This window comes from Saccostrea cucullata, unplaced genomic scaffold (genome assembly GCF_032062105.1).
Source record: "Saccostrea cucullata isolate Sc308-1 unplaced genomic scaffold, CSIRO_AGI_Scuc_v1 ctg3400, whole genome shotgun sequence".
Lineage (NCBI taxonomy): Eukaryota > Metazoa > Mollusca > Bivalvia > Ostreida > Ostreidae > Saccostrea > Saccostrea cuccullata.
In genome coordinates this window covers 103,402-127,366 of record NW_026920403.1, presented here as the reverse complement: position 1 = coordinate 127,366, position 23,965 = coordinate 103,402, and the positions used below count along the sequence as shown (strand labels likewise).

Here is a 23,965-nt window from a genome sequence, read left to right as displayed (position 1 = left end):
CTTTGTGTTTTATTTTCTTTATATTCATGTCCACCATGAAATGTAAAATATGACATACATAACTACTCATCAATTCTTCATCCACGAAATCAAATCCCCACGAACAAAGAGTTTTTCCTTGGACCACGAAAATTTGACCCCACAAAAATATGTGATTTTACAGTGTATACCCCTGAATCTTCAATTATGGGGGCATAACAAGCATCTAAGCTACATTAGAACACAAAAATCTTATAATTCTGTAACATTTAATTACGTTGTAAAAGAAAAGATTTAAGAAACAAGATGTGTTTGTGAAACACTATGCGCCCGGTGGCAACAAAGTTCAAAAAATCTATTTTTAGCATATTGGTCACAGTCAAGGTCACAAGGTCATTGACCGTGGTGTTATTTGAAAGAACTTAATCAGTGGAGTATGCATCCCAAATATGAAGTCCCTATCTCCTATGGTTTAAAAGTTATGGCAAAAAGTGTAAAAAGCTATTTTTAGCATATAGGTCACAGTCAAGGTCACAAGGTCATTGACCATGGTGTAATTTGAAAGAACTTAATCAGTGGAGTATGCATCCCAAATATGAAGTTCCTATCTCCTATGGTTCAAAAGTTATGGCAAAAAGTGTAAAAAGCTATTTTTAGCATATAGGTCACAGTCAAGGTCACAAGATCATTGACCTTGTTGTCAACTGAAAGGGCTTTATTAGTGGAGTATGCATACCAAATATGAAGTCCCTATCTCCTATGGTTAAAAAGTTATGACAAACAGTGGAAAAAGCTATTTTTAGCATATAGGTCACAGTCAAGGTCACAAGGTCATTGACCTTGATGTCATTTGAAAGGACTTTATTAGTGGAGTATGCATACCAAATATGAAGTCTCTATCTCTTATTGTTCAAAAGTTATGGCCAAGGTTAAAGTTGACAACAGACAAACAGACAGGACAAAAACAATATACGCCCGGGATCTATCGATCCGGGCGCATAAAAATAAATTTAAGAAAAATTACGTAGTTATCAAATTTTTATATTAGATGTAAGATGCCTTGTGAAAAGGGCAAGAGAAGAGTGTCTGTCATCTGTCTGTCTAGCTTCCTATAAACAATTTTTCAAAATGCTACTTTTCTGTTTTTTTTGGTCCAATTTCAATTTAACTTGGCACACAGGTAGACTACAGTAAGATTCATGATTTAGTCATCGGATTTTGATAAACCAGTGGCGTAGCATCGTTTTTGAAAGTGGGGGGGCCAGCCAGAGAGAAAATTTTTTTTACTTACCTTACAAAGTTGACAAGCAAAAAAAAAAAAAAAAAAAAAGGGAAAAGTTGCCCAAAGTCGAAAATCCTATTTCGTGGGGGGAAGGGGGGGGGGTTAAACCTTTTTTTTCAGTGTCGACTACTTTTAGTACCAATTCTAATACTACATTTTCGGTACATCACTAAACGTGGGGGGGCCAACCAGGCTTTCATTTAACATTTCCTGTAGTATAAGTAAGGTTGGGGAAAAAAGTGGGGGGGGGGGGGGGCCCCACCTGGCCCCCCTGTTGCTACGCCCCTGTAAACAGTGTTGCCATGATTTCTGAAAAATAGAAACTTTTGTCAAATTCATAGTATTTAAACTTGACTTCTGAGTGCTATAAATTTTGTTTAATTATCATAAACTTAAATAAATTGGCATATGCCATTTAGACTACACTAGGATACATATAAATTTAGATTTTAGTGCATTGGTTTTTGATTTTGATGAACAGTGTTGCCATGGTTACTAAAAATAGAATTTTCAGAGAAATTTCTTTAAAATTCTTCTTCTACAATTTTGGTTTGATTTCAATATAATTAACTTGGCACACAAGTAGTCTACAATTAAATAATACTTTTAAGCTCACCTAGCTAGCTGAAAGCTCAAGTAAGCTTTTCTGATAACCCATTGTCCGTGGGTGTGAAGGGGGTGAGTGGGGTGGGGTTACATAATTCAAATGAAGCCTGAAGGGCCTAGCCCCCTAACAAGAGGAGATAATCAAGAAAATATGACAAGAGGCCCATGGGCCACATCGCTCACCTGAGAATCTTTTGTCATATTGTTCTTTACCAGATTTCTCCCTTGTAATAGATATTGTGGCCCCGCCCTACCCCCGGGGGTCATGATTTGAACAATTTAGAATCTACACTACCCCAGGGTGCTTCCACATGAGTTTCAGCTTATCTGGCCCAGTGGTTCTTGAGAAGAAGATTTTCAAAGATTTTTCCTATATATTTCTATGTAAAACTTTGATTCCCCATTGTGGCCCCGCCCTTCCCTCAGGGGTCATGATTTGAACAATTTAGAATCTACACTACCCCAGGGTGCTTCCACATGAGTTTCAGCTTTTCTGGCCAAGTGGTTCTTGAGAAGATTTTCAAAGATTTTTCCTATGTATTTCTATGTAAAACTTTGATTCCCCATTGTGGCCCCGCCCTACCCCCGGGGGTCATGATTTGAACAATTTAGAATCTACACTACCCCAGGGTGCTTCCACATGAGTTTCAGCTTTTCTGGCCCGGTGGTTCTTGAGAAGAAGATTTTCAAAGATTTTTCCTATATATTTCTATGTAAAACTTTGATTCACCATTGTGGCCCCGCCCTACCCCCGGGGGTCATGATTTGAACAATTTAGAATGTACACTACCCCAGGGTGCTTCCACATGAGTTTCAGCTTTTCTGGCCCAGTGGTTCTTGAGAAGAATATTTTCAAAGATTTTTCCTATATATTTCTATGTAAAACTTTGATTCCCCATTGTGGCCCCGCCCTTCCCTCGGAGGTCATGATTTGAACAATTTAGAATCTACACTACCCCAGGGTGCTTCCACATGAGTTTCAGCTTATCTGGCCCAGTGGTTCTTGAGAAGAAGATTTTCAAAGATTTTTCCTATGTATTTCTATGCAAAACTTTGATTCACCATTGTGGTCCCGCCCTACCCCCGGGGGTCATGATTTGAACAATTTAGAATCTACACTATCCCACAATACTTCCACATGAGATTCAGCTTTTCTGGCCCAGTGGTTCTTGAGAAGATTTTCAAAGATTTTTCCTATATATTTCTATGTAAAACTTTGATTCCCCATTGTGGCCCCGCCCTACCCCCGGGGGTCATGATTTGAACAATTTAGAATCTACACTACCCCAGGGTGCTTCCACATCAGTTTCAGCTTTTCTGGCCAAGTGGTTCTTGAGAAGATTTTCAAAGATTTTTCCTATATAATTCTATATATGTAAAACTTTGATTCCCCATTATGGCCCCGCCCTACCCCCGGGGGTCATGATTTGAACAATTTAGAATCTACACTACCCCAGGGTGCTTCCACATCAGTTTCAGCTTTTCTGGCCCGGTGGTTCTTGAGAAGAAGATTTTCAAAGATTTTTCCTATATATTTCTATGTAAAACTTTGATTCACCATTGTGGCCCCGCCCAACCCCCGGGGGTCATGATTTGTACAATTTAGAATCTACACTATCCCAGGGTGCCTCCACATAAGTTTCAGCCTTATTGGCCCAGTGGTTCTTGAGAAGATTTTTTAATGACCCACCCTATTTTTGTCTTTTCTTGATTATCTCCCCTTGTGAGGGGATTTGGCCCTTCATTTTAACAATTTAAATTCCCCTTTACCCAAGGATGCTTTGTACCAAGTTTGGTCAAAATTGGCCCAGTGGTTCTTGAGAAGAAGTCGAAAATGTGAAAAGTTTACAGACAGACAGACAGACAGACGGACGGACGACGGACAACATGTGATCAGAAAAGCTCACTGAGCCTTTGGCTCAGGTGAGCTAAAAACAGGGTGGGGTCATTAAAAAAATTCAAGAGCCACTGGGCGAGAAGAGCTGAAAAAAGAAAAATCATGTAGGTATCCTTGGGTAGTTCCAAATTGTTCAAATCATGACTCCTGGGAGTAGAGAAAGGCCATAATAGAGAATCAAAGTGTTTCATTCAAATATTAGGAAAATCTCAAGAACCACTGGGCAAGGAAAGCTGAAACTTATGTGGAAGCATCCTGGGGTAGTGTAGATTCTAAATTGTTCATATTAATTGAACTACCCACGCTAGTATCCAGGACCCAAACTATTAAATGCACATTCATCCCTCCTTCAATTGTCTTTTCCCTCGAAGAGCAAGCAACCAAAATTCTTATTAGTTGCTTGCAAGACTTTGACCTGCAAGTCCAGGGGTAGTCAATGGCACCAAATCTGCAACTGGAAAAAAGCTAATAAATGTATGGCTGGACAGGAAATTAAACCTGGATTGGAACACCTGCATCACTAGTCAGGTGCTCTACTGACTGAGCTAACCAGGCCGATAACAATGGACCAAACCATTATACTTCAAATCATGCACTATTGCTCTTGAGGGGGGTTGGAGGTGAAGCGGGATTACTTGTCTACACTGAACTGATATCTTTCTCATCCTCAGGGGAGCAGTGTGGACTGTGGGCCTTTAGTTTTCTTCCCTCTGTCAAATATGAATCTCATTAAACTGAAGAAAGGCCATGAGTAAAGTGATCTTGAACTTAGTTTCTTAATCAAAGTTTTAAAGTTCTTAATGAACCTAGTCCAGAATCCAAGGTCCAAGCAGAATTGTATATAATCCTTCTCTAATTTTAATGTACATGTATATAAAGGACTTTGTTCTCCTTAGAACTGTATAACACACATTTTTATCAAGTACAAAATGGACCTCTACAAAAACAGCACTCATGATCAACACCATTTCACTATTACTTAAAGCGATATTTAGTCATTAAAATTATTCACAATTCATGACTTACTGCAGGAAACTTTTATTACCGGTATTCCCCCATATAAATTTACACACAAAAACTATTTCTATAAAAAGTACACAAAAATGATACACACTTAGTACATCTACTGTAATACAATAATTGTTCATGTAATTAACACACCTGGAAAAATGAACACATGGGAAATCAATGCCAAACAAATATAATAATCATTTTGTTCTATAGTTCAATTTGTGTTCTCTACTTTTTGCATATCCAGTAACATCATTGCAAAAACTTTTTCAAGTCAGTTGGCAGAGGTAAACATTCAATAGACTGCTTCATTGTTTTGCCACTAGTTAAGTGAAGGTCTTTTCGCACAGCATTTTTGCATTGCTGCTTGAGTGTCATTTGCTGTTCCTGCAAATTAGATAGTCCTTGTACATACAGTGACCAGGTGTACTTTGTAATACAGGCAGATGTTAAAACTGTGTCAGGTGAAAAATCTTGAATCCAAAGTCCAGCGCCTACAAGTTTTCTTAACAAGAAAAGTTCAATTCCTGGATCTTTCAAATAAGATTTAGCACCATCAAAGGTAGATAATCCTCGATTGTTTCTTGCTTTAACATTTGCACCAAAGGAAATTAAAAGATCAAGGAGAAAATTTACTTGCACATCATTATGAATTTGATCAAACCTAGAATAATCTTTCCCAGATATAATGAACTTGTAATTTGATTTTACAAAACTTTCCTTTGTTCGTTGACAAAAACTACTAATGATATGAAGGGATGAATTTCCCTCTTTGTCACTTGTGTTTACATTATTGCAAAACTGCAATAAGGATCTTGCTGCTTTCTTCTTGTTAAAATAGCAAGCCATCAGCAGTGGTGTGTTTCCAAAGTTATCTACCACACTGAGATCGGCTCCTGAATTGACAAGTAACTCAACCACAGCAACGTGTCCATTTTCTGCCGCTCTGTGAAGAGGAGTTAGATTGTAGGTATCTGGCTTATTAACATCAGCACCATACTTGATCAGCTCAGAACAGATTTCCGTACAACCTTCAGCAGCAGCATAATGTAGAGCACTCAACCCGGCACTGCATGGGACTTCCATGTCGACATTCTTTTTCAGTAAATCAGAGAGGAAATTTGTCTGTTTGAATTTGCATGCAAAGTGAATAGGTCTGAGAATTTTCTTTGATTTTTCACAAGTTGCTGTTTTCTCAGGATCAGCTCCTCTGCTGAGAAGTTTTCTGGCAATATTTTCACAGCCTGTCTCTAAAGCATAAGACAGTGGGGTCTTGGAATAAATTATAGTAGCATCTAAATCAGCCCCACTGTCAATCATCTCTGTAGCAACATCTTCCGCTGAATTGGTAATAGCTTTAGTAAGTTCAAACAGTAAAACTTTCTGTTTCAGTTTTGCTGGAAAAGAAAGAAGAAAAATACAATTTTTATTATTTTTTGCATGTATTTAGTTTTCCATAATGAAATTATGTTTACATGTACTTTTGTCACTGCAATTTGACCTGACAAGAAAAACAGGCCTTTTGAATATTGACAAGTTTATGTAAGAAAAGAAATGCATGGACCATAACCCTTATCTGAATAATATGCCTCTCTTTCTCTTATTCTTGAATGTAAATGAATGTGTGCAAGCATTTTAAAAATCTATTTTATGACCTTAAACTAAGCAAAGGGCCATATAGTAAACATTGTATAATCATTTCACAAGATATATGTTGTGTTCTTGTTTTTTTTTTAAAACCAGAGACTTCAATAAAGAACAGGAGACATTTTTTTCAGCATTTTAGTGATTGGAATTTGCCACCTCATGATTGGCCTATTAAACTTTAGGAAATAATTATTAAACAGCCAAATGGATGAATTAATAATTCACCTTTTCACTTAGAAATTATTGAAAGCCCTGCAATATTAAAATTTTGATTTTCAGTGCTTTATCATGTTTTACAAAGTTAATGAGCTGAAGTGAATATCTCTATTCTTTTCAGCAATATGTCAGTTTTTAAACTGCAAACACACATAGATCAGCCATCCACATTCTAATTGTGGTGAGTGAATGTCCCAAGTCACTCGCAGACTATGATTTCTTCATTATTAATCAATGCCAGTCAAATGATTATTTACCTCTTTGATTAAATTCTTCATCCATCTCTTAACTGCAAAAAAGACATGACATAATGAAAAAAAAATGATCTGGTTTAAAACTTGTTTTGTTATTTGTTCTGGTTGGGCACAGCCCACAATAGAACATTTAATTTACTATTTGGGAGACAATTACACAAACTGGTATTCATTAATTATTGATCATGATGATCATGACGGTCATTTCTATTTCCATCCACTGTTACGATACTCCTATCTTAACAAGGACCTTTTTACTAGATAAAGGTCCAGCAAAATCTCCTTATTTTAGCTATATTGCTTGAAATAGCTATATAGCTTTATTATTTGTAAGAAATGGACCCCTCCCCCCTCCACAAAAAAGCCCAACAAGTATTTTGCTATTCATGTATGTAAACTGGACTATCAAAAAAGCAACCCAAATTAAAGATGGTCCTACCACTGCAGCTTTTGAATACTTACTGAACTAGCTGCAGATCTGTAGCGTTATGGTTTTATATATTTGTCTTTGACCATAACGCTACATTTCAGTGAGTGCAAAAAAGGTGCAATTCCAAACAAACTTTTTTGCGCTCTTTTGGGGAGAATTTCTCCACTTTCTAGCTTTGGTCAATCAAATACCTTTCACTCCCTAATTCTAGACACATTCTGTAGCCAATATGTATAGTTTATCTACCTCCCAACCTCTCTACACGTAATAAACTCACTGGATATGAATTTTCAGTAATCTAAAAAATAATTTTAATCAAGCGAGTTTATCATGTGTAGAGACGACTATAAATGGTTGGGAGATGTATAAAATATACAGATTAATTAAATAATGTGTCTAGAATTAGGGGTGGAAAGGAAGTTGATCGAACAATGCTGGAAAGTGGAGAAATTCTCCTCAAAAGAACGCAAAAAATATTGCGCCGTAAATTGCACCTTTTTTGCACTATGGGATCTGTAGCGTTATGGTCAAAGACAAATATATAAAACCATAACGCTACAGATCTGCAGCTATAACTGAACCTAATAATATCTATATCGAATTTTATTTCGCACCAATGAAAATTATGCATCATATTCCACAGGAGATTGGAAAAATAAATAGAGGATTTTCTCTCCCATATGGTCAATAAAAACAGATCAATTCATTATTGTCTCCCAAACGACAAATAAGGCCTGAGGGTATAAAACCAGCGATACTAGCCAATAGGTGGACTGTGGCCAAACTGTTGATGGTATATTGTATAAAAATGAAAAGTAACCAACAACAACATGTTTGACATTTTAAAAATAAATTATTAAATGCATAGTAATTGTGGAATATAAATGGCATCATCAAAATATTGTTTGAATACCATAACAGTTTACACTTCTATAAAACTAAAAGTGTGCTATGCATTGAACAGACTCTGAATTATTTACAAAGCTTTTTTATGAACCAGTATAGAATACACACTTGACCAGGTCCAGCACAATACCCCGATAAAGGTATATAGCTTGATAAAGCTATATAGCTTTATCAAGGTATTTAAAATACCTTGATCAAGGTATTTTATGTACTGAAAATTCAAAAAAATTCTTTAAAAATTAATTACTGAAAGTCGAGTTCTGAGTTTTTGTCAGTAAATTCACCCATGCATGTAAAGTACTCAAACACAAACAAATCAGTAGAAAAACGTGTCGTGTGAGGAGACGTTATTTTATGCCTTCTTTTTGATACCAGAGTGTTTTTTATGCACGAATAGACACACTGTCAAAAACTCAGAACTCGACTTTCAGTAATTAATTTTTAAAGATTTTTTTTGAATTTTCATTACATAAAATACCTTGATCAAGGTATTTTAAATACCTTGATAAAGCTATATAGCTTTATCAAGCTATATACCTTTATCGGGGTATTGTGCTGGACCTGTTGACTATGTTTACCTTTTTAAGATTTCTTAGTTGTTTGCTTACCTCTGTGATTAAATGTCTTTACTCTTTGTCTGAATTGTCACAGTGGACATATGGACATAATGGTGAGTCCGAAAAACTTATACGCCCTCTGGTGACAGATTCTATATGAATAATTAATGAGCTATGAGCTCTTACCGATCGTTACGTTTTCGACCATCCAAACAGTGAAAAATTTCTATTACTTCCGGTGTAACAGGTTTCAGCCAGCTTCAACTTCAACTAATTCGTATTATATGTATAAAGCAGATAACCACGATGAAAGAGAATTGTAATTGTTTATACTAAAATCTAGGTTGTTTATGCTAAAGACTAAGGTTTATTACGCCATAAAGAGATGAAAATCAAAGTGAATAAAACATTTTGTGTGTACATGGGATCCACCACTTCAAGTGCTAAAGTCACATGATGATGTTATTTGTGTTTCTGATAAGATGTATGAAACACTTATCATAACTTTAATTTACTTCTCATTTTTATTTTTTGCAAGCAAGCTAGCAGTGAAAAACCAAAGATTTACTGTTGTTTGGAATGTACCCTCGGAGATTTGTTATAAAAAGTACAACATTGATCTTAATCTTTCAAACTTCAGAATCGTCACGAACGAGAATACCTCGTTTAGAGGAGAAGAAGTAGTTTTATTTTATGAACCACTTCCGGGATTGTATCCAAAGTATTTTCCTAATGGGTCAGCATTAAATGGAGGGATCCCACAAGTAAAAATTTTCCTAAAAAATCATTTATAGGTCTTGACTGAAATAACTGAGGCGCTTTAACAACCGACGTACTTTAAAAATACTCCTTTTCACTTTTAAAAATTGTTTCTTTGTATTCAGGTAAGGATTTTAAAAATTATTTTTAGAAAGTTCCATTCAAAGAACACTTCAAAAAGGCAGCAGAGGACATTGAAGTTTTTGTTCCCTCTAAACACTTTGATGGAAAGGGGGTGATTGACTGGGAGAGCTGGCGACCTATATACGAAAGAAATACATATGAACCAGATAAGTTGATTTATATGAAGGAATCGAAGCAACTAGTGCAGACATTACATCCAAAGTGGAACTCTTCAGTGGTGAACAAAATGGCGAAGCAAATGTTCGAAAAATCAGCCAGGTAACGACACTTACTGGATTAAAAAAAATGTTAATTATATAATATGTACAATTCATTTGTGCAAAACATTTTGTTTTCCTAATACTTAAAGGTATTATTATTATTTTTTAAAGAGAGTTGATGGAAAATACGTTGAGAAAAGCCATAGAATTACGCCCGAATGGCTTATGGGGTTTCTATGGATTCCCAAGATGTTTTAACTTCAAGACTAACGAAAGTTCCTGTCAGAAGGATACCATTCACTACAATGACCAGTATGTGACCTCTTCCTTGAATATTTCACTAATTACATATGTAAGCAAACCAACCCTTTAGTATACTCACAGAGCTTTTCAAACGATCAAGTTTGTACAATGTAAGTGTGACTAGATTTTGGTATTTTTCCCCTCAGATTGAAGTGGTTATTCAGTGCCAGTACAGCTTTGTACCCCTCTATCTACCTGTCGTCAAAATTTCCCTCCTCCCCCAGTCGCCAGAGGAGAGTGCAGGGTATTCTGAACGAAACTCTACGAGTTCATGCACAGTATTCCACTGCCAATACTCCAATGTACTCTTACAGCACATACAGATTCACGGACACCAACGACTTTTATATTGCGGTAAGTCTAAGTATAGAAGAACAAGCTAAAGTTTAAGTTTTTTTACATATGAATCTATCAATGTCAATCTTTATCATAAAATATTATCATCAATATCATGATATTCATAATTGAAATAATGTGTAAAAATAATTCTTATATGTTGTATGATTACAGAACTGTTTTCCATTAGCAATCAGATTAATTCTATCTATAGGAAGACATCATGGCTACCATAGGTCAGTCATTTGATGCAGGAATGGATGGGGTATTGTTATGGGACACTAGCAAGAACTTTAAGACGCGGGGAAATTGTGAGTCTCTCCAAGAATACATTAATTCAACACTTGGCCCACTCGTGAAATCAGTTATTGATTTTGCTGAAAAATGCAGTGCTGTATTGTGTAAAGGTCATGGTACATGTGTACGTAATTCATGGGCATCAGCATCCGGATTACAGGCATTGACCCAGAGAAAGGTGTTTGATTTTGAAAATTACAAGTGTCGTTGTATTTCAGGATGGGAGGGTACCCATTGTGAGAAACCTATTATCATATTTTAAAAATAAAAACTTTGTCGTAAACCTTTCAACTCAATATACAACATGTTTCAGGAAAGAAACTTAAATTTAGAACACCACTTGATTTTGATGAATGGTATTGCCATGGTTACCAAAACTAGAATTATTTTTTGAAACTCGTTCTAAAGGTCACTCCTCCAATAGTTTTAACTTATTTGTAATAAATCTAGACCTTGCCACAAAGCAACTTAAAATTAAGCAAGGGCCATGATTCTGTGTTCATGTATTGCCTTTGCATAGTTTTTAGCGCAAGTGCTTCTTTTCTCTTCCTTTGTTACAAATACAATCCAGTAGAGCTACAGCATCATCAGAGACTTCTGGTTTGTAAAAGTAATGGTATTCTATACAGTGACGGTGCATTAATCCGTTATCCATTCTATAAAGGTTTGAAATGTGAATCTTAAAGGCTTGCGATTAATATGACACTAAGTCAAACTATAGAAAGCTTTATTACATTGAACCAGAAACAATGTAATTTAACAGGCGACCTTGAAGTTAGTAAGTTGTACTTTTATGATCGTGTTCATGTCAGCTGGCCGGTTACTGCATATGGTACTGCGGTGAGAGTGAGCCTCCGTGGTACTGCCTACATACTCTATGTGGAACACAGGCTGTTAAACAAAGAGGGGATAAAAAGATCTGATTTCCTTTAATCAGTGCTTTTAAAAAAAAACATTTTACATACAATGCGATAAATTCAATACTTTTTTACATTTTTATTGGAATATAATATATTGATAGACTATGAATGAAGTAAAGAAAAATATACTCAGAATATGGGGAAAAATTGACGATGTACCTTCCTGGCATCGAAAAATGGTTGATAGTAGTGACACTCATGATATACTTCACACGACTCGTTAATAGCAAAGTCAAAGTAGTGAATCAAGTCATGGATTTGTTTCAAATCATTTTTAAGTCCAATGGCAAGGTCATGGCTGTGAGCCTCTATAAAAATACCAGATTGCAGATTTTAAGAAAATTGAAAATGGTCAAAGAAGAGGATTAGGGATCGGAGATTTATCTTACAGTCTGCTTTATTGTGAAAGAATAATTCAAAATAATTCAAACGGAATTTATCTAACCTTTCTCTAAAGCGATAGATTATACAGTAAATACTTATAGAAGAGTTCTAACTATTTCACCTATTGCTAGAAAACTATTTCACCTGTTGCTAGAAATCGGTTAAAATCCAACTGATTGGCTGCTGTGAGACCGAGTCCATTGTTACTATTGGTAAAACCATCGACGTTATCCGGGTCTACACCATCGCACCCATGTCGTTTTGCCAAAGCAATGCGCTTAGCCATTATATTCCTGATTCTGAGAAAAATCACATACATGATAAATTTGGTTCCAAGTCATTCCTCAAAATTAAAAAAAGTTATTGAAAGAAACAAGAGGCACAATAGTCACATGAATACTAGTATGATATATACAGCATTTCACAGGATCCACATATTTGAAGTACAAAACAAACATAGATGATCGAAGATATGTTGCCCCAAAGCAGGAGAAAGCATGTGATAAGGGAACAACCAAACAGGTCTTTACACAGTAACAAATGTCAAAGCGGTCTACTGAGTATTAACTAGTCAGTTCCTGCTCCCATTTATGACTGACCGAAAGTGTTTCAGCCCATAAGAAGTTGAACATCAGCCACATTCCCGCTCACATTCATCTCTCTTGTTACATGGATTCCAGTTTTTGAATGCATACATATACCAAAACGATCAAAATTCGTGGTATCTTTTGAAAAATCCCTTCTTTACTCCGAAACGTACATCAAGCAGTCTAAAACATATGTTCGATTCTCTTAACTTTAATAAGCTTTTTAAAAAATCTCTGTAAGACCATCTGGTTTTTCTTCTTTATGGACAACATATTCTAATATTGCTATAAAAACAAAAGAACTATGAAAACATCTGTTGTTATTTGCAAGAGGGAACAGGTGGAACAGAGATTTCTTAAAAAATGGAAATTGATGGAAGACAATATTTCCACAACGCACTCAACGTACTCCACAAAATTACCCTCCCCCCCAAGCACTGCTAACCTTGTGTCTCTGATGTCTACCCACCACTCATTCTCCCAGTGAAGCATTTTGTTCCCGAGGGCATCCGGAGGAAAGTCATCTTTGTCTGGTCTCCAATTTTCAAAGGTACCAGCAGAAAAGTAGCAGACCACTCTCTTCCCTTTACTGAAAATTCATAAAAGTACATATATGTATATGTCTATCGTGTTGATTTTAAAATTTTATTTCTTAATATCAAAGTATTTGATAAAAAAAATAAGAATAAAATGTATTTTTTTTTCTGTGCGGAAGTATGAAAAACAAAACGAACGATACTCCTAAACGTTCGTATAAAGAGTTATATAAATATTCCTTTATTGGTTTTTAAAAATAAATTGAAACAACACATTACCTGTGTAAACTGGGGATTAGACTTTGATGAGCGGGACTGAACAAATCGATGACGTACACATCCCCGTGAATACCAGTGTTGATGTGATTTTCCCCTATGACGTCATTCCAAGACATATGCTGGTGAGGATGCCACCTACTTTCTACGATACCTATCGCTAAAGCAAGTAAAATAAAAACAAACATTGTCATTTAAGTATCAAGAACGAGATTCTTCTTATCTTTGAACGAGGTTCTGGTTTTATATAGTGCTATAGACCCTCGTAGATACTGAAAATCTGATTTTGGAAATGGGTGACCTGCATGTGTAACAAATAGAAGAAAAGCGATTCCATTTACAGAAGTGATTCTGATAAGATTAATACCACAAAGCATTTATGTGATTCCCATATGTACAAAGCAACGTACCCTTATCGCCAGCATGTTATCAAAACATGATCTAGATACGAAAATTACTGAAACGAAGCAAACTATTGACAAATAAGTGGATGAAACAAGGTAATCAAGAGTGTCATTTAATTAACTTAGATCATACGTGCATTTGGATTACATTAATTTCGAAATGATAAATGGTGAAAAATTTCACTGACGATACGTGTTACATGATGAAACTCAATAAACAACAAACGAAAAAAATCTAGAAATATTCAGCCTTATGTAATACCGTCACAGCAATTTTATTCTAATAAAAACGTTCATAGTTGCCATTGAAACACAGCGTAACCATATAAATTTTGATGCGATTTTTTTTTGTAAATGGTGCTATCTTAAGGAAAACATGGAAATTCAAAACCGCAAAGTATACATCACTTACTTTGTAATACAACATAATTATGACAAAAGTATGCCATAATTTTTGATTGGTTGAGAGTACGCTATGGTTTGATATTTCATATGTGTATTTTTTATGACAAGACCTTTTGACCTTGACGTCTGACCCACTTTTGCAAAATTTTACCCAACTTTAAAATTTCTAGCCATTACTTTTGAACAGCTGATGTTAGGGCTTTTATACTTCACACATGTAATTATTGTAAAAAGGCAGAGTATGTCCATACTTGTAAAAAAAAAATATGATTCCCAACCCTCCTGTGTGTCAATCGGAGTTCCTCCGGATGACTCGTACCTCGCACATAAGTTTGAATGGAGCGTAGCGGAGTCAGCCGAGGATTGCCGATTGCCTGTGTGTAATGGAAGTGACGACATTTGCATTCGATGTAACGGAAGTGACGACATTTGCATTCAATGAATGTTGTCTTGATTTAAAGATATTCAGTATATATGCTCTTTGCTAGATGATGCTCCGCTAATTTGCAATGTCCTTTTTTATTTTTTATCTATTAAACATCTTTTAAGGTATTTTATGGGTTTAAAAGTAGAAAAACTGCATTATTTTATTTTCAGTGAATAAAGTTAAAATTTACTAATAATAGTAAAATTGTATAGGTTGCCATATTTTTAAAGAAATAAGACAATATAAAACCGAAGTGTTTTTCACTAATCAACAATTTTCAATTGCCATGAAGTATTGAGACTAATTGTAATTAGTCGGGGAAGACAGAAGTGTATATCAACATTAAAAATTGTTTATTTTTAGTGAACAGTATTATAAACGTTAGAAAAAACTGATTAAAATACACAATTCTGATGCTAAAAGTTCCGAAGAAATTGATACTTTAATAAATACTAGAATCATACATGCCAACTTTTGAAAATTCCCATGGGGGATTTAGCGCGTGGCGACAATTTTCAAAGCTTTAAATTCGCGACATTTTGTCGTGAAATTAAATGATAATGAAATGATCTTTTTTTAAATGTATAATATTTTATATCACTTATTAATACAACTTAAGAATTAATTTTACACAAAAAATTAATGAAAAAAATTTTTTAAAAAAAATTGTTTTTTTTTTTTTCAAAATTGAAATATTTTTGCTGAAATAAGTGCTTCTCTCATTAAAAGTATGTTTTTTTTCTACAAGGACACATAATTTAGTGAAAAATTGAAAACTGTACAACTTTTAAATCATTTTTTTCAAAGGCTAAAAAATATATGAGGTTTTGATACTGTAAAGTCCTGTTTCTGGAAACATTTTTGAGATTTTTTAATTATATTTCAATTAATTAGAGATTCTAATAAGGTATTAAATTTAATGAAATTTATACCACCTATCCAAAGCAGAATTATTTTTTTTTACAGTCATGAAATTTGTCAGGCTTGATGGTGCCATGTGGGTATTTCCTTAAGTCATGCACATACCTATAAAATATTACTTTTGGGAGAAGGAAGGGAAAAGAAATTCTAACTGACATACACTTGATTGTTTCATCTTAATTTCATAATATTTTAACTGGCAATTTTTACAATATTTTTTATTATAGGTAGATAAAATCTACTTTCGTTTTCAAAAAACGATCTCTTTGGATTCCGATTTTATAGTTTGATTAATATTTCATTGTCTTTAATTTATGTTTTTAATAAAATGACTAACAATTAACACGTTAATCTATGTGTTTCACCTTGCATACCCCTTAAAAATGACAAGATAATCCCCTAATTGCCCCAAGCTATAAGCTACTTGTACCTGGAGTAGGCTGGACAGCTGCGTGCGTTCAAGCGTGAAGTGATTTCCTGTGGCTAATTCACATTGTTAAATAAACAATGAAACTTATCTGAGTGCATTGAATAAACAAGTTTGACATTGTTATCCCGATTGTCAAAATTCAGCGGTAGGGAATCTTTTATAATCGGAAATTTTGGTGATTTTTTCAAATCGGGAAATTGGGGCAATTTTTCTTTCACGATCGGGAAAGCGGGATGAAAGGTTAAAATCTGGAGGATCCCGCCTAAATCGGGAAAGTTGGCATGTATGACTAGAATTGTGATTATCAGGGTACAATAAAAATAATGCATGAATACATGAGGAGTTATTGCTCATGACAACATTTTAAAAGGTTGAATACTAGTAATTGATTAATTTTAAATATAGAAATTAAACATTTTTATAATTCTTTTACTTAACAATTATCTGCACTACACCTATTGAAAAGCGTCCATTCAAAAGACATTTTTCTAATAGGTCTGAATTGTCTATGACACCACAGAAGAGTGGAAATGCCTTAAAAGATTTTTTTTGAAAAAAAAAGTAAAACAAAAACAAAGCTATTTATTACTCATTTGTACTGTTGCCAAGGACTTATTTATATGTATGACGCAATACTTTTGAAAACGCAAATTTGAGCACCACATGTTGCTTAATTAATGAATCTATGAGTCACATTAAATGACCTTAGTATTGGTATATATATATATCTACAGGACTGTAAATTTTGTTGAAGTTGTTCTTATCATGACCTGTTAGAGACTTACAATGTGTCGGTGGTCAGCGGTTTTTGTGTTGTTTTCGGTAGTTGGTGGTGCTATTTGGAAACCGCGTGTGTCTGATACGTGGCAATGGGAACTTAGTTCCGGACATATTGATACATCAGTGAACGCTCATGTCTTCGATATTGATTTGTTTGATGTCGATCAGAGTACGATTGATAAACTTCACAGGTAAAAGAATATTATAGAAATTTATATCTACAAAGAGTATTATTGTAATACATGTGTACATGTACTATCAAAAATATACTTTAAATCAATTTCAGCATGGGGCGAAAAGTGATTTGTTACTTTTCTGCTGGAAGTTATGAAAACTGGCGTCAAGACAAGACCTAGTTCCCTTCGGATGTCCTCGGTAACAATCTGGAGGATTGGGAGGGTGAAAAATGGCTGGACATTCGTGATGACAGGTCTCATCTGAATTATGATTCCTTCATTACGTTAATCTCATTCTAAGACTTATTTAAATACATTACATTTAGAAATTTCTAAAGAAATATGTTGGATTATAAATGACTCAATCATCAGCATATGCTGAAAACCTGTATATATAACTAATGGTTGAACACAAACTTTCGTAAAAGATATCAGTAAGATGTAATACATGTATATGGAGATAACGAACAGTATTCAAGAGTCCATAAAACAGTTCGAATTTAGGAGCAAATCAAACACGAACCTTTAAAATATCAGAGGAAGATCGGGTGCCAATAAGAACTGCCGAACGGTCACACCCGCCGCGTGCTCCTTGTCTTGATTGGGATATAACAGAAAGTCCGGCTTAAATAATGGCCTAATGTACAAATTATATGAAAAACGCCAGTCATCATTTGACTTAATGATAAATTGTATTTGCTGACAAGGTCATTGTATCGACCATAGAACTTAAGAAATGATGACTTTAAGGACCCTCTCTACACCAGTCAAAAATGTTTTTTGGACATTGAGAAAAATATATTGTGTAAGGGTGTTAATATTAAGCTTATCTATTTAATTTTCATTTTATGGCACCTAGCATTTACCCCGAGATCAAATACAACACAGTATCAGTGAATAGAAATCATTGTTGTTTACTTCCATAGAAAAAATACATGTAAATAACATGTTCAATTAATTTATCTTACCCTTTACATACACTTTAAGATGTTAAGAATAGTTGAATTGATAACAAAATGATAAATATACAATAAATTTCATTTTTTTTTTTTTTAGAATTTAGGTCATTCTAACTACAAAAAATACCATAGAATCAGAACTCTAGTGTACATTGTAGAGACTGCTGATATTTTTGTTTCATCAACTTGTTTGTCAATAACTTACCTCGTTTTAAAATTGTTCATACACAGAGCATGCTATTGTGGTATATTTTATTTTAAGCTAACCGGGATATATCCTATCGACATACGAATGGAATTAACCATTGCTTACTTACAATTCTTCGTCGATATATCTAAATTTCGCGTTGAATACAGGAACATTGAAGAAAATCCCATCTCTGCAAAAATCAAATGACCGGTATGAATTATCAAAGATACATGTAATAAAGTCTTTGATAATATTGTTGTACATCGGATAGAAATATATAAAATAACCACATCGAGAGAGAATGCAAGATGCAAGAAGTTTCCGCTTACTGAGTATGTTCACTTTAACTGGACAGATGACCATGAATTGTAATGAATATCCCAAATTTTTCAACGATTGCTCAGTGATCTCTAATACAAGTTACAAAGAAACTGCCTTTTTTGAGGCATTTCGAGATGACACGAGATCGGGCATGTTTTAATCGCCCAAAAACATTGCACTTTACGATCTCCATATGTGTAAGGGACCCTGGGAGAGTTATTCAACCTAATTCGAGAAATCCACCATGAACTGTCTTAACAAATCTGTCGATTATGACCATATCATGAAATTAAGACTTCATTTTCTTTTTAAAAAAGAGTAAAAGCTATCATGCGAAAACGTCTTGACAAGGCTGCCTCACGAAGGTGTGATGGTGTGGAACCGGACAATGTAGATGGGTACTCTAACAACAACGGACTGGGTCTGACGGCAAGCGATCAGCTGACCTACAACAAGTGGCTGGCAAGTGGTACGTGTCTCATTTCGTACATATTATATAACTGAGAGCTCTGAGGACAAAATGCATTTTTGGATGAGACTGATAGTTAAAATAAGACAAAGGTCCTGTCTTACACTTTTATCGCAAAATTTTGAAGTAAAAAACCCATTAAAATCTAATTTTGTAAATGTGGTAAAACTGAAAACTTCAAGGATGTGAAGATGATGTTATCTTTCATGTGTCCGAAGGTTAAATGAAAAAAAACCTGAACGATTTTCAAACTCATCTTTGGATTTCGTCAACTTTTCTAATACTTTATCGATTACTGAAATGGACTGAATACTGATAAAGATGCAGTTATTCTGTTTTTCATTTAAGGAATAACTGTCTTATTTTTCGAATTCATGAAGTGATCAATGGATTGGCTTGTGTGATAATTTGCATAAACGCCGAAGGCGTTTATGCATAAAATTATCACACAAGCCAATCCATTGATCATCTTCATGAATTCGAAAAATCTGACAGTTATTCCTTATATTTACATGCTTTGATTCCGCCAATCCACGGGCTCCAAGCCTGCTTCTCTCTAGGTGTTGTCCCGCCCTGCACGTGGTTTTTTTTTTGGAACATCGCCAAAACATTCATGAGGAAATCAATTACATTTACAATTGGTAATTTTATCTCGGACAAAGACATTGGAAATGTAAATATTAATCTGAATTGTGCGATCGTAACCCGTCTTTTAAACTAGCAAGACTGATAATTTTTATAGGGATTCAAATTGAATTTCATCAATAACTACGAAAAGATCAAAGTCTTAAACCCCCATCCCAAAATACATTTTCATTTCCCATTTTCTCCACTGTTCTGTGAAGTTTCATTAATGAAAAAATCATAAAATATTAATATACTTAGCAAACACTTTAACTCAATGAAAAATGAGAATGAATAGCAAGTCTCACTGTCTTTGTGATAAATTTTTCCAGAGGCGCACTCCCGGAGTCTATCAGTTGGCCTGAAGAACGATGTGGATCAAATTGCTTCCCTTGTCAGCCATTTTGATTGGGCTCTAAATGAAGAATGTGTCCATTACAACGAATGCAATAAATATCAACCATTCTTCGATGCTGGGAAGGTACTAAAATAACATATACATTATAGGTTACTGATCAAGTATCCCCTCTAGATCCGCATAGGTATGGAACGCCAAATTAACATATTTTGAACCTTTACACATGGGTAACCTATATCTCCAAACTAAAGAATTCAGTCTGATTGTGTGGTATTTTATGCAGTTAGCAGTAATCTACCTTTGGACAAGAAATTAATTAACTTGAAATATTTTTATATTTTAATCATATAAAATCCTTACTAATATTTTATATAAGGCAAAGTTAGATACATTGAACATGTTATTTGAATGATGAATTTTCGCCATTTAAGCGGTAAGCAACATGCAGTGATTCGTTCCTGGAACTATTTTCCTTGGGGAATTTCTAAGTTATAGATATGCACCTTTATTCCAGATAATTCCATCTGTGTCCAAAAACATTTTTTTAAACACCTGTATTACAGGCAGTGTTTCACGTGGAGTATGTTGATAGCCATAGTCAGGGGAGTCATAAACGAAATCAGGTCTGCCATTCCAGTCACCGCCCTCGTCAACTTATCACTCTCATCAAGGACTGGGATCTCACAAAATGGCGACTCACTTGTTGAATTAAAACCTTTAAAAATGTTTAAAAGCAAAATCTTCTATTTTTTTTTCAAGCGAATCGTTTGTTGAAACGAATAATTGATCTTCCGCATTATTTATCTTAGGGCTAGAAATTAATTGCATCATCATTTATGTTAGTCATTTTGACACGTTTCTGGATAAATTTCTTAACTCTCTAAGGTTCGGTATCAGCCGCTAGTGTTATTATCAGTGTAATTTAGTATGAAAATATTTAAGAATCTAATTCCACCATTACCTTTCATTTATATCTTCTATTTTGTGTATAAGAGAGAAAAGTTCTTCTCTTCACGTTTCTGGATAAATTTCTTAACTCTCTAAGGTTCGGTATCAGCCGCTAGTGTTATTATCAGTGTAATTTAGTATGAAAATATTTAAGAATCTAATTCCACCATTACCTTTCATTTATATCTTCTATTTTGTGTATAAGAGAGAAAAATTCTCGAATAGGACGTAAAACAACATACAATCAATCAAATAACAATACTCTGAAAAGATTTATTACTCTAACTGGGATAAATGTCTTTTATACATGTACCTTTATAAAATTTTCAAGTAGAGGACCGATTTTTTGTCAAATGTTTTCTGCATTAACTATGCTGAAATGGATTGCATTATACGAGGGATGATCAAAAAGTTCGCGAACAAATTGAATTACTTCCATAAAACAAATAAAATTAGGTTTCAATGTTCATTATTTTTAGCCGGGCTTATTGCTCAAAGAGCAATTGCCGGCTTATATCATCCTGTTCAAAGCAGGAAGTCAACCCCATAGTCGCCATTTTAAAGTTACATGCAAAAATATAGTTCTTACTCTCAATCGCTTTTGAGATAATACAAACGCTAATAAAGCAACAAAAATAAAACGAAGTTTTATCTATATAAATAAACATTAGTAGTCATGACTTTGAAAACTTCAGTCTTAAGTCAAAGAACATAGTTCATTATCGTAAGGATTTTTGATAATCAGTGTTATCGTAGTTCTCTACACATACGAGGTAAAGCAGGAGAGGGAACCAGACTGGCCTGTTTGTTTACATTAAGCTGCATTACCAGATTTTCTGATTCTGACAAAATCGGACCGTGGTACTAGGATTGAAAACTCACTGTCAGTGTCTTATCATTTATATTGATAGTTTTAAAATAATTTTTTCATCAGAATATAAACGTGATTCATGTAAGAAATTCATTCTACTCTGTAAATGAGCCCGGCTCTCTGTACTTCTGAGTACTTTGATTATTATACAAGTGTTAAAAGATCTTATACCTGTAGATCTGTATACCTGGGAGTACTTTGATTTTAAATTTGCCCTCTCTGATTTTAATGCACATCTGCCATCATTCCACACATGCGCGAATCACGTGATCCAGGGGGTCACGTGATATGCCCTGAAGCATTTTGTTCATAGACGCAAAAATGTTTTTCCAAGTCTTAATATTTCTTACCATGCAAATTGATTTTTATAACAAGAACGACCCATTTGTGACCCATTTGTCACAAATGACCAAATTTCGGAGATAGTATGGTTGGATAAGGATAATTATCCTTTCCCAGAAAAAACATGGTGACCATCACAACCTGAGATCTCTATCTTAGGAACGTCGTTTATCAAATATGGATTTAGTCGTACGGGGCCTTCTCTTTATCATATTAAATATGATAAATGTCAAAATTTAAAGATATTTTAGGGATTAAATATTAATAATATTGTTAAGATATTCAATCATTTTTCGAACAACTTCGCAATCTTTCATGACAAATTGCATTACAAAGGACACATCTCTTCCCCAGTTTGCTTTCGCTGGCGGTACAAAACAAACGTCATTTTAAACCATTTTTAACCATCTCCCTCCCTTCACTATAATAATCAATCCAACTTATTATTAAACGTCTGGAATTTCTGTTTTCTTCATAAACTTTGTAATAATTATTATAAGGTACTTTAAAGGAATTTCCAAGTTATACGTTAAAATTTACAGCCGTTCGTTGAACGAGTAAGACAGAGAAAACCATTTTTCGTCACGAGTAACCTACATATTGACGTCATTTTCACATTGTGACGTCACAATGATGGAAAAAAAATCATTACTTTTCATATGCTATTTATAGAACATGTGCATGACTATAGGTGTGTCAAATTTCATTCTGATCTAAATCGAATCTAAACGTTTTGAATATATAGAGATACTAGCAGTTCGCGAACTTTTTGATCACCCCTCGTATTTGTAACAAAAATAATTATATGGATTATAAACATTAAAGTTAAATTTTATACGAGTGACCAGAGGTAAGATGAACCCTAAATGCATGGTGAGACCTCCCCATATCTTACACCAGACAAAATTGATAACCTATCACTCATTTTTCTCAACTAATTGTATAATCTGAAACAGAAAAAGAAGATGGATGAACATGACATGCAGAATGCCTTTGGTGGACAAACATGAGGGTAAAAAATTAAATCTCATTAACAAAATTTTCTTTGATAATTCATTGAACATTAAAGTATTCTTCATTTAAAATCTTTTTACAATATGCAAAAATCTCTCAATGTTTGAAATACTAAGAAGAAAGGAATCAGTATTTTTAACATGGTTCTGATTTTTTTAAATTAACCATATAATGGTCTTCATGATTAAATTCTGGTAGGACATATCATTGGATTTCTCGGAATAATTAAGAAATAAACAACAATATTAAAAAGTTCTCTGGGAAATGAACGTTTAGTTGGTCACGTGATCAAATCCTGTGAAGCCCGAAGGGCTTCTCAGTAGATTTGATCACGTACCGACTAAAAGTTCATTTCCCAGTGAACTTTTTAAAATTGTTGTTTATTTCTTATATTTACATTTGAAACGAATACATTTCGAGTTAAATTGTATTTATTACACGAACGGACCAACGTAATTCTTTGTAGTGATGCGCAATGACCTAGAAGTTGTTTGGTCAAAATATCACATCGCTCTGTGATCCGGTACCGGTCGCGCTATGACCTCTGACCCCCAAATGAAATTCATACAGAATTGAACGTATTTTCTCTTCTAAGAAAGATATTTGCAAATGTAAATATTCTCCTTTGAGAGTTATCTCTCTTATCAGAGGTACTGTTCATTGCATCTAAACAAAAGTAACGTGTGCACCAAGTAATGTAAATTAGGCAAATGGATAGGTCAGGAACTCTCTTATCAGAGGTACTGTTCATTGCATCTAAACAAAAGTAACATGTGTGACCAAGTAATGTAAATTAGGC

The 23,965-nt window shown here is 34.4% G+C and overlaps 3 protein-coding genes across 3 annotated transcripts; 1 reads left to right on the top strand and 2 right to left on the bottom strand.

Annotated features, from left to right (window-relative positions):
- Positions 1-4,812: 4,812 nt before the first annotated feature.
- LOC134248515 (putative ankyrin repeat protein RF_0381) lies at positions 4,813-9,018 on the bottom strand. The gene is made up of 3 exons (XM_062730913.1): positions 8,837-9,018; positions 6,896-6,927; positions 4,813-6,172 (listed from the first exon to the last, which is right to left on the bottom strand). Exons 2-3 carry the CDS (start codon positions 6,918-6,920, stop codon positions 5,028-5,030), a joined length of 1,170 nt encoding a protein of 389 aa, XP_062586897.1. The 5' UTR covers positions 6,921-6,927; positions 8,837-9,018; the 3' UTR covers positions 4,813-5,027.
- Positions 9,019-9,133: 115 nt separating this feature from the next.
- Positions 9,134-20,716, top strand: LOC134248470 (hyaluronidase 1-like). Its single transcript, XM_062730866.1, is given in 10 exon segments — positions 9,134-9,549; positions 9,696-9,946; positions 10,060-10,200; positions 10,338-10,545; positions 10,742-11,083; positions 16,892-17,085; positions 17,181-17,324; positions 18,858-19,009; positions 19,966-20,114; positions 20,555-20,716. Coding segments are annotated over 10 exon segments (2,007 nt in total). The 5' UTR covers positions 9,134-9,267; the 3' UTR covers positions 20,699-20,716.
- LOC134248526 (uncharacterized) lies at positions 11,292-13,828 on the bottom strand. Its single transcript, XM_062730921.1, has 5 exons — positions 13,531-13,828; positions 13,161-13,304; positions 12,273-12,427; positions 11,904-12,052; positions 11,292-11,715 (listed from the first exon to the last, which is right to left on the bottom strand). The coding sequence occupies exons 1-5, from the start codon at positions 13,719-13,721 to the stop codon at positions 11,581-11,583; spliced, it is 774 nt and encodes a 257-aa protein (XP_062586905.1). The 5' UTR covers positions 13,722-13,828; the 3' UTR covers positions 11,292-11,580.
- Positions 20,717-23,965: the final 3,249 nt, after the last annotated feature.